Source organism: Cucumis sativus, chromosome 5 (genome assembly GCF_000004075.3).
Source record: "Cucumis sativus cultivar 9930 chromosome 5, Cucumber_9930_V3, whole genome shotgun sequence".
NCBI lineage: Eukaryota > Viridiplantae > Streptophyta > Magnoliopsida > Cucurbitales > Cucurbitaceae > Cucumis > Cucumis sativus.
This window is the reverse complement of record NC_026659.2, coordinates 12,599,966-12,611,658: the sequence shown is the minus strand read 5'-3', so window position 1 is coordinate 12,611,658 and position 11,693 is coordinate 12,599,966. Positions and strand designations below refer to the sequence as shown.

Below are 11,693 nucleotides of genomic sequence, written 5' to 3'. Positions count from 1 at the left end.
ATAAGGTAAACTCAAGTAAGACGAGTATGATCATCAATGAAGGTTACAAATCACCGTTTTCCAAATGAGGTTATTATCTTGGATGGTCCCCAAACATCACTATGAATAAGAGTGAAAGGTTGAGTTTGTTTGTATGGTTGTGAAGGAAAAGAAACTCGATATTGTTTGGCCTAAATACATACATCACAAGATAAGGTAGACACATCAATTTTAGAAAAGAGATGTGGAAATAAATGTTTCATATATTGGAACTTAGGGTGACCTAAATGAAATGCCACAACATACAGTCTTGTTCAGAAGTAGTGAAATAGGAATATAAGAGACTAGTCCTAGAAATGCTACTAGAAAAGATATTATCATCAAGGAGGTAGAATCCCCTACTATGTCGGACAGTGCCAATCATCCTCCCTAAGCTCAAGTCTTGAAAAGAGATAGAATCAGATAAGAATATTGCTTTGCAATTTAACTCATGAGTGATATTGCTTATCGAAAGCAAATTATAAGAAAGTTTGGCCACATGCAAAACATTATGTAAGGAGAGCCCTGCACAGGGATAAATCTTCCTCTTTCCAGCAATGGAGGTCAAAGAGTCATTTGCAATTCTAATAGTCTTGTTCTTAGCAGAAGGAATGTAAGACACAAAATATTCAGAGGACCCAGTCAAAAGATCTGTGGCACTAGAATCTAGAATCTAGGGGTTCTTCTCATCAACATTAATAAGACCGAAGGAGTGAGGTATACCTGATTGAACAATAGCACCTAAAGTAGCAGAACTGGGATCAATTTGATTCTTGTGTGGATTAGATTGTTGAGGAGATTCAGCAGAATCACTCACATACGCCCGCCTTGTGTTTTGTTTGTCGTTGGAAGGACGTTTCTTACCTCTTGGGAGACGACCATGTAACTTCCAACATTGTTCTTTGGTATGCCATTGTTTTTTGCATTGCTCCCAAACAGGAATTGGTTTTCCATTATGTTTGTCACTACCACTTTTAGAAGACCTCGCACCAAAAGCAGCGGAGTCAATAGTAGGAGTTGCTGAAATATTCATAGCACATGTGCGATCTTCCTCGATGTGGATTTCAAAACAAACTTTCATTAGGGAGGGAATCGGTCTTTGACCTAGTATGCGCCCTCAAACTACATCAAACTTAGGATTAAAACCAGCAAGAAAGATATAAATCTTGTCATTCTCTTCAATTCTAGAGTATTATACACCATCACTGGGATCATGCCAGACTAGTTCTCTGCATAGGTCCATTCATCAGTGTGACATCCATGGTTCCTTGCTTGCATTCATGAACTTGCTTCCTCAGTGTGCATAGGCAAGAGGCATTCTAACGTTTGGAGTAAAGTGTGTGGGTTGTGTCCCAAACATCTTTGGCTATTGCAACAAACAATAACGACTTGCCAATTTGAGGTTTCATATTGTTGATCAATATGGACCAAAAAATAAAGTCCTCTGCCTTCTAGTATCGTTCCTGTGGGTCGTCCGGTGGGGGCCGACGTATTTTCCCTGTCAGAAAGCTAAATTTATGTCGTCATTCGAGGACCATCTTCACTAATTGAGACCATAAGAAATAGTTATTGTCATTCAACTTTTCTCCTAAAAGATGATACACCGAAGACTGAGCCATTGTATTAGTCACATAAGGAGAGAATAAATTAGGGAACAAGTTTACATGATTTTCATAATGTATCAGTATAGAAATATTGGATGTTGTCACTAAGGTAGCCTCAAGTGTTGCTATCTATTGCTGAAACCCTTCTAGTTGATGTTGAGTTGTTCCCGAGGAAGCTTACACGTTACGGTTGGAATGTGCCAAAGATTCATCAACCTCAAATGTTGAGCGAATTTTAGAATTCTTAACATTGAGATGATAGCTAGGATCAGTGGGTGGCTGGACATACATATTTAACGAAGAAGTGGTGGTGGTCGATCAAAATTCGGTGGCAGAACATAAATCAGGGCATGGAGAGCAATATAGGTCGCGGATGAAGAAAAGGGTTGGACAAATGGGATGGTCAGTGCTGTCTGAGGAGGAAAAACTGGCACGTGAAACTCCAACAGCGGTGTGTGGGAGGCACATGGCGGTGCAAGAGGCTGGTTCGACAGTGCGAACAACTGTAGAACTGATGAAAATTTATTTTCGAACGTTTTCTGTAGCTGACTGAACCATTCGTCCATAGCAGTACTCATCCGAGCATCAACGACAGTGGTGATAATAACACTAAAACTGGTGTCTGTCTCTTCTGTTTGATTTTCATCGGTGGTTTTGTTTCTAAGGTTTCTAGGATGTTTGTTATCTGCTCTAATACCATATTAAACCACCAATTCACCCATAAGCTTAAGTTTGTGGTTGAAGGTAAATTTAATTATATATCACCAACACATATATTCAAAAAGTGAGAAACAAAATGAGAGTTTAAAGGTTAACCTTATTTTTCCCATATAGTATAGATATAAATTTATCTTAATAAATTGATATCTACATATTATTTAAACTCAGTAAACTTAATCTATAATACATTTATGATTAATATATTATGCTTGTGTTTGGACATGTATACATTAATTAGTCTCTTAATAGTTATTTCTAAGTACAAAAATTAGTAAATGAAAAGTATATGCTAAATATTTACATTAATTATCTAACATATCCTATCACGATTAATTAGAACAAACATTTAAATATCGTGTATTGATAACCATTAAAACAAAATTTGCAATCCAAACAGATACCATAATGCAACTTTCAATCTTTCAATATAAAAGAGAGGAGGTTTATTTTCTTGAGAGTTTTACAATAAAAAAAAGCTGAAAAATCAAACCTATGACTTTATGTAGGAAAGTTGAGTAAACAACATGGTCAAATGAGCTTAAGCTCATATCAGCCATTTGTAGGTTGAGGTGAAAATAAAATAACATGTTGAAAGACAATTATAGAATAGTGATTGCTTGGGGAAGTGAAATGTACTTGCTAAGGTGTAATTTGAAAAGGGTTAAACAGATGAAGGCAGTCTCAGGGTGAGAGATTGAGCCTTATGAATGAAGCTCAACCTCCCTCTCTTTCTTCTCTATCAATTTTACGAAGTTGCGAACGATCAACATTCCCTCGTTTGTTATAATACTTTCGGGGTGAAACTGAACTCCCTGCAACATTATTCAAACCAAATTTTAGAGATCCACCAAATCGCCAAATACAAGTTCATTTCTTGTTACCACTCAACACCCAAAATAAAGATTCTATTTGATAGTATTTTGACATCATATTTGTCGGTAAGAACAAACACTTTAGTTCGATTAGCGTGTCCATTCTAGCACTTATTAGACACGTATTGGGCGCTTGTTAGTTGCTATTAAAGAAGTTTTCGATGCTCAATTTAACATTTTAAAGATTAAGAAATGAGAAGTGGTTGAAAACATATTCCAATTGAAGGAAAAGGCATAGCTGGAGAAAAAAAGAATTCAAAATAAAATATTAAGAAACCTTGTGCCGTTTAACTTTGTTCCATATTTAATGCTTTTCTTATTATTGCATTCTTTTTACTTCTCTTTTGGAGCTAAACAAAACTTTTCCCGATTAAAAAGTAGCTTGAAGCTTCAATAAATAAGCACCTTTAGTTGTTGATGGAAAGAGGGAAACAAATCTTACCTGTAAATGTCGGTATTTACTGTGGCGAGCGGCCATTATCAATCCGTCTTCGGTCCATGCTGTTACTTCCAGTTCATCAGAGGGAAAAGTTTCCTTATCAATAACCAGGCTATGGTATCGACCAGCAGTGAAAGGACTGATACATTTGAAAACAAAACACCATTCAGTAGGTTGACATACTTCAATAACAAAACGCAATATGTTCAAAACCAATAAACGTGAAAGAAAAAAAAATACAAAAACCAACGTTAGGAACATACTTCGATAACCCAGATAAAAGCCCTTCTTCACCCTTCTCATCGTAGTAAACAGGAGAGCTTTTTCCATGGACAACCCCATAAGGGGAACGCACAATTTTCCCTGGGATATCACAAGGTCCATAATTATAGGGCCATAGAATGAAACAGAAAATAATGTCACCTCTTATTTTGCACACTTAAAACCGGAGTGGTTGGATCATGCAAAAAATAGGGGGAACTAAAATTATTTTAAAAGTAAACATGGTAACCACAAAGTTTACAAATTAGGATTTAACCTCCAAAAGCCTCTCCAATGCACTGCAAACCCATACAGACACCAAAAAGCGGAATAGTAGGTCCAAGTTCCAAAACAGTTTGCAACGAGATCCCGGAATCCTGAGGTGCACCTGCAGAAGAGGGCATCATAGAAGTAATGACAGTCTCAGTCCATATTGTTGCAATTCTCGATGTGCATCGACAGATCACTAGATAAAATCCTAACCTGGCCCTGGGGATATTAGGATTCCTCGTGGGTTTTTCCTATGAGAATAACATAAAGTTCAAAGCATTATAAATCAGACAACGCTAATCAGTGCATTTGATGTCTTTGAAAAAGTCTCCCAAAGTGAATGATGTAAAAAGCATGCATCATAGGAGGGTGATACCTTCGTAACTCATCCACAGTCAAATCATCATTTCGATAGACCTCAAAATGACATCCCAGCTCCCCCACATACTGCAAATTAGGGTCAAAGTATACAATATATTAAACTATAGTTTTTTGTCCCCTAAGGAATTACTCATTTTGATGTGTCGTTTTTTAATAAGAAACCATAGATTTTCATTATTGAAGGACCTGTAATAGTGGATGACAAATAAATCAACCAAAAAAGGCCAAAGGGATTCTAGAAAGATCCTTCCATTAAGCAATAACAATAACTAATAAAAGTAAAAAATAAAAAAATTACAGTTTTGGAAAAATAAAAAAATTACAGTTTTGGTTCCTAGATATTTTACATCATAAATTTTGAGGAGATCTAAATGGTCAATAAAGTTAGCTTTCAAACTACATAAACAAAAAGCTAATATTTTTTTATTAATTATATAATATAGCTAAGTTTTATGTGATATTGAAAACTTTATTTTATACTTTTTACTTTTATGGCAATTTAGTTGTTCTTTTTATTACTCCCTCTCTCCTGATATTCTTGCCCCTCCATTTTCCTTCTGTTTCTAGCCCTTGTCCTCTCTAGAGGAGTTTCCCACTCGTTCTTTATTCTCTCCTTTCTCTCAAAAGCATCATTGTGTTGCTCTTGAATGGCTGACCTAGAGTAGAAGTTGTTCGGTGGATTAAGGCATAAAACAATGATGACAACAATTCAAGTTATACAAATGGAAAAGCTAGCCCAAAGAGGCTGGCTAACTTGGCAAAGTAGAAAATATGGTTTCAACCGTATGAAGCTTTACCACAAAGAAGGAAGATGGAAGGAGGTGTTTGTAGGTGATTTTTATTGTCCTTGAATAAGGTCCACCATATTAAAGATTCCAAAAACAAGACTATAAAAATAGCCTTTTCGGAACTTGGCAGTCTGAAATAGCGTTATAAACATGACCATCAAGGGCAGATATCCTATTTGCATGGTAGGACTCACAGTTGTACATGAGCAAGTTACAGAGTTGCAACGCTTCAAATTATCCCGACTCTCCTCATTTTCTCCTCATCAAATGCCAAAACAACAAAGATCTCGGGGAAAAAAAGAATGGCTTGATGGCATTTCATCCCCCCCAAACAATTCCCCATGCTTTCACCCTTGTGACTCAGAGAAAAACAAGAAAAAAAAATAAAGTTGGGAGGTAAGGAAAAACTGATTGAATAAGAGAAACAAACCCCAAAGATTTAGTTGTGCGCATTCTTTCTTTTTCTGTATGCCCTTGTATTCTCTCGTTTTTCTCCATGGAAGTTGTTTCCATTAACAAACTAATGTAGTTGTGCACTTCTCTCTGTTGATCGTGATCCTCCATACAACCCTTTCAGGACCAATCTATAAGAGGAGAGAGCTATGGGTTGCACCCAAAAAGCATTGCAAGGTAGGCCATAGGGACAATTGTCAATGTTACAATTCCAAATTTCTGCTACCAAGACCACAAGAAACTTTTAAAGGTTCCATCCACTATTTTTGGGCAGAGGAAATCAAGAAATAGTAGGTTAAAAGGTTAGAGAGAACTATTAAGAAGACTTTAATCCAACTCCATTGATGTAGTGGCACTCAAAAATCTTTTTGAAACCAAAACCAAAAGAAGAACACCTATGACTTACCCCTTAAAAAAGCACTCCAAGAAAGACTTTAAGTAGTGTGACAATGTTACAATTCCAAATATCTGCTGTCATTATATTGGAGTCACATAAATTAACATAATAGTAAAGATTTGGAGAGATTTATTTTGATGCAAGAAGAAGCTTCAAAGACTTCAGTATAGATGAATTTTTTTCCTTAACAAACCAGCTTTAAAGGTAAAGAAAAAGGAGATTTCTACGATTTTAGATGGGATATTTGAAGATTACTGTTGTCATTCGAAAAAACCTTCAACTAGGCAATGGTCCAATGCTTTCTCCAGACTATGACTAAGATAAACGGCACAACAACAAGAAAAAGAGGAAGAGGAGTTATTTAGTGAATGAAGAATACCTTTTTCACCACTGATTCTACCTTTCAATTTTTAATTAGTAGTCCATTGTTTAGGTTGTTCCAAAGCATTTCAAGATAAGAATATTACCCAATAATGCAACCAGGCATACTTTACAAAACAATGGATCAATGCTAACAAAACAAACGGAAGTAGTACATAGTCTCATTTTCTCTGATAAATTAACTATATAATCTCGATGCAAATAGCTTTGCAATGAAGATTTAAGAAGTACCCAATGGATAAAGACTTAGCAACCCAATTTTATTCTTATCACATTATCATATGAATTAATATTGATAAAGACGGGTTCTTAAAAAAAAAATTAAAAACAGCAGAAAGGAAAACATTAACCCTTCAACAATTAATTTGATACTTCAATTTTTATGCACACACTTTCCCTACTTGAGCATTCAAAATATGGTACAGAATTTTCATCAATTCCTAAAATAACAAAAAAGAATTAATCTTCCACGTTACAATATTTAATAAGAGGCCATAGTTTGACCATGAACTTAACTCAGTAGTTTAACTTTGACATTACTAAATTACTTCATTCAAGAGGTTGCAGCCTGCAGGATTGAAACCTCCACACCCCATGGTTAAAGCATCACTACTTCTTTTAAGAGGTCAAAGGTTTGACTCTTTCATCCCACATATAATGTAATATTCTTCCAGAAAAGATCTGATAAGATTATTGTAATATAGGAAACTACTCTGCCATACTGAACCCTTTTAGAACACAAAAAAATTATTTCAAGTTAACTGATTGATGTTTTATTCAACATAATCATTGTCGTCGGCTCTTCTAATTTATTTATCGAGATAAGAAACACTTCACAGTTTACGGATTAAATGAAATAGTATAAAAGATAAATCTCGTGCAAAGGGATTACAAAAGATTTCTCCATTTTGATAATAGAGATTTGAATTGTATTCTAGTTATTAAAAGGGACAAAAAAAAGTATGCCCAAAAAGAAAAAAAACATAGAATAAACAAGTCAAGGGATTGATGTTTTATCGCAACATATTTGTAGTTAGGAAGGATATAGGAACTTGGTTTAGAGAGGAACACAGGTTCAATGTATTCATAGACGATCAGTTATTGACTAATGAGCACACACACACAACTTGCAAAAGCAAAAAATAAGAACAAGTATTAGCCATATATAGTACTCTCAAAAATAAGTTAAGTAAAGCTCTAACCTGACAAAGATTGTAGGTGAAGCTATCATAGTTGTCAATGACAATTATCGGATTCTGGGTCTTCTTGTTCAAACTTGAGGTCCTTGAATTTGACTCATTGACTGAAACTGAAGCATTCAAGACAAATCTTTTTGGATTCCGGGCAGCCAAGCGAATATCTGCAAGAAAAGAAGTAAACCAATAAAAACATATTCAATATAATTAGAGACAACCACACGGGAGAACAATGAAAAAGAAATAATACCTGAGGGCACAGCTATGCCAGTTCTACAGTTGCCTTTAGATGTTTTAGAGAACACCAAACTTTTGGGGAGGCAAAAAGATGCAGAAGATGGTACAATGGCAACCATGTCCACAAGAAAATGATGGTTTCTAACAGAACTGCAGTGTCCGACAACATTAAGAAAATTTATTCAATGTGGTTATCTTTAAGATTTGGTGTAAGTTCAGAATCCGTAAAACGCTAGTGACCATTACATTCAGGTTTGAAACAAAGTTCTAAAATTCCCACTCAAAAATTTTATCCAAAAATAATGGAAGTCAAAACAAAAATGGATCATTTCCTTTCCTTCTTCTCATTGGGATTAAATCTCTCCTAAGAACTCATCTTCCAACTTCAAGAGTCAACTTCCAACAGTTAAAAGTTTCAAAATTATCAGAAACGGCGACAAAACCCTTCAAAAATCTTCCTTGAAGTCTTCAACAATACACATTATACATGAACCATCCCCAAACAAACTCCAAATTATATCTTCATTCATCCTCTTCATGCCAATCAAATTCATAACTTAGCCAAAACCATCCACGTTAGACTCCAAGAAAACATCAAAATCAGGGAGGAATCACTAAAATTCCTTCATCAAAATCATGGTCATAAACTCTCAATTAAGCAACTGGTTTTCAGCCAGAGGGTGATGGAACAAGAACCAACATCAATGACTTGGCAACGTATCCACTCTTCCTCAAGAATCTAAATACTTGCTTCCATAGACTCGTCACATTGGATGCTCCACTACTCCCTACTCGAGGCACACCAATATTCACCTCGACCCCTTTCTGCACTAATCAGACTCACAGTCTCTCGAGAATTCATAATCCTATATCATGCTGTCTAGACCATGCATTTATCCCAATAACCAAATGGACATGCTCTCAACATAAACACCATTACCAAGGTCACATGCTTAATCATCACAAAAGAAACGTCCATGGACATGCTTTAACCATATAATCAATTTATAAGGGCATTTAATTCAATCATGTTTATCAAGCAAGTCACACAACACATACAAAAATATAACAAACAGTAAAAGTCGATGAACGTCGTCGAATCTGCTGTGTAGGTCACCGTCGAGAAAGACGCTGGCTATTTCTGGACAAGATCCACCGGAAAATTCGACGCCACGACCGAATTGCGTTATTGCCGCGCCCTCTCGTTAATGGGTAAGTTGCACGCCCTCGCGCAAGGATTCCGACTTGCGTGTTCTTGCGCGCCGCTTATCGCTGGCTGGAGGTTTGCGTGGTTACCGCCTGCCGCCGCCTATTTTACAGCCGTTGTGGTCGCCGGCGGTGAAAACGCTGGCAGGGCTGGGGTGTTCGGCGGCTGATACAAGGTGTAGAACGAAAGATGGATTCTTCGCCGGCGGTGAAGAAATCGTTTATTTTTCCCTTATTTTTCTTCCTTTTTTAAAAATCAAGTTTTCAAAAATTTTAATGACGTCACTTTAAATTCACTTAAACCTAATTTACTCTTTTCATAATTTAGACATAAATTAGAACAGGAATTATTGAAACTCCTAATTAAAAATTTGATTTAGTATTTCACATAAAAACGAAGATTACATGATATAAATTTCATTGGGTTGATTAAGACAAACAATTTTGATTACAAAAAGTAAAAAGATTCATACTTTGTTGAAGTGAACTAAAAGAAAAGAAAAGATAACCTGCTTGTAGTTTCTTCCCAATTCAAAGGTATGCAGCACTGATTGATTGGTGGGTGAAGGAGAAAGCTCAGTACAATTTCAATTAATGTTGTGATCTAATTCCCTAAAAAAGAAAGAAAAGTAAAGAATAAACAAACCATCCTCATTTTCAAAAGTCTCCTAAATTAATACTTACCTTTTCTGTTCACTTTCGTTAACAACGAATATATTACACCTACCGCCCCCCTATTTCCATTTCTAATAATTAAGTTTCTTATTTAATTCTTTTAGTTTTTTAGTTTTGGATTCTTAATTAATTTCTCAAAATAAAACATTTCAATTCTTAATCAAATTTTATATAAAAAAAAGTTTTTTAAACATTATTATTTTTCTAGTTTCAAAATTTTCTAAAACTTACATAATAAAACAAAGAAATTTATAGATAGTTTTTATTTACTTTTCATTAAAGTTTTTAAAAAACCAAAATCGAAATTTTAAAAAAATAACTTGTTTTTATTTTGGAAACTTAACTAAAAGTTGTATAGTGAAAACCATATAAGGGAAATTTTGGTAAAATAATAACTATATTTTAAAAAATTTCGTTACCAAATTATATTTCTTTTCCTTTTTTTCCTTTTATGAATTAGGTTTGTGTTTCTCACAATTACAAATTTCTAACTTAGATTTGAAAAACAATAAAAGAATGTAAGTCAATAACACATTGAAATGAAGGTGTAGTTTATATTAAGTAAGTTTGTAAGTTGAGAAAGGTATTTGATTGTAATATCCAGTAAAGGGAATGAGGTCAAAAGTGTGAATTCAGTATAAATTTGGGCTACTTTAGTGAAATAACTAATTTACAGCAGAGACATGCACGCGGTGAGTATGAAGAAACGGCTCTTTGTTTTGGTTGTCAATCCGAAGACAAAGAAACGAGAAAACAAGAAGGGTTCAACTTTTTGCAATTGGAACTACTAAATATAACTCTCTCTTTTTTTCCTTTTTTTTTCTCTTCTTCTCTAAATGGTTGGATTTCGTTGAAAACCCCCCAACAAAAACAAAATACAGGTTTGATTACTTTTTTTTTTTTTAATCTAGTTTAGAGTAACTATGTTTCGTAGTAATCGTAGGAATAATAATTTAAATATAATAACAACATTTCTAAAGAATTACAAATATAGAAAAATCTATCAATGATAAACTATTACTAATATGGTTTATTATGAGTCTTTTTAGATCAAGAATTATGTGTTCAAGTGAATAGATTGGCAATGATAGAACCAAGAAAATGATGGACATGGGAAGAAAGAAAATGGATAAAGAAAAGAGGGGAGTTTGGATGAAACAACCCAACTTGCTTGCTTAGACCTTGGAGGTAGAGGCTAAGGCGAACTCCTCTCATATATTAGGGTCATTCCCCTTGGGTCGTCACCCTAGCTTTATGGCCCGCTCAAGTTGGCTTATCCTAATGTTGGCCATTGGGTTCAAAATTTTAATAATGCTGTAAATAAAAGGTCATAGGCAACACTTGAGGTAATTTTTTTTAGCTTGATTTGACGTTTTGTTAAAAACTAACTTGCATTAGATGTTATATGATTGCAAAGACACTGATAGTTAAGTGAGTTTTCTTGTTCGAATTTTGTTAGCAAAATGGTCTATATTGATAGATTCCTATTAGTGATAGAGTATCTCATTGATAGACTTCTACAAGTGATGTGTTGTATTTGTAACACCCACCAAATTTAAAGTAAGTTTGTTACTCATATATCTTGAATAATTTATGATTAAATTATTATGGATGTTTGATTAATTGAAATTTGAAGTCAAAAAAAATTATCTGATGTAATGTGTTGGATAATATACATATATATATGGAAAAAATTGATAATTATATATGGGAATATAATTATTAAAAAATTAACATCCCCAATTTTTGTAGAGAATTTTAATTAATTATAGTAAATTATTTGGGTGTTATTTTG

The 11,693-nt window shown here is 34.4% G+C and overlaps 1 protein-coding gene across 2 annotated transcripts; it reads right to left on the bottom strand.

The window, feature by feature from the left end:
- Nucleotides 1-2,723: 2,723 nt before the first annotated feature.
- Nucleotides 2,724-9,878, bottom strand: LOC101210521 (anthranilate synthase beta subunit 2, chloroplastic). Of its 2 annotated transcripts, none has more exons than XM_004142244.3 (9): nt 9,733-9,878; nt 8,031-8,167; nt 7,787-7,944; nt 4,561-4,631; nt 4,398-4,435; nt 4,192-4,302; nt 3,917-4,016; nt 3,657-3,792; nt 2,724-3,154 (listed from the first exon to the last, which is right to left on the bottom strand). In XM_004142244.3, exons 2-9 carry the CDS (start codon nt 8,134-8,136, stop codon nt 3,044-3,046), a joined length of 831 nt encoding a protein of 276 aa, XP_004142292.1. In that variant the 5' UTR covers nt 8,137-8,167; nt 9,733-9,878; the 3' UTR covers nt 2,724-3,043. The 2 variants fall into 2 exon arrangements, with proteins under 2 accessions (XP_004142292.1, XP_011654495.1); XM_011656193.2 differs by lacking the exon at nt 9,733-9,878 and adding an exon at nt 9,077-9,504.
- Between the last annotated feature and the right edge of the window lie 1,815 nt (nt 9,879-11,693).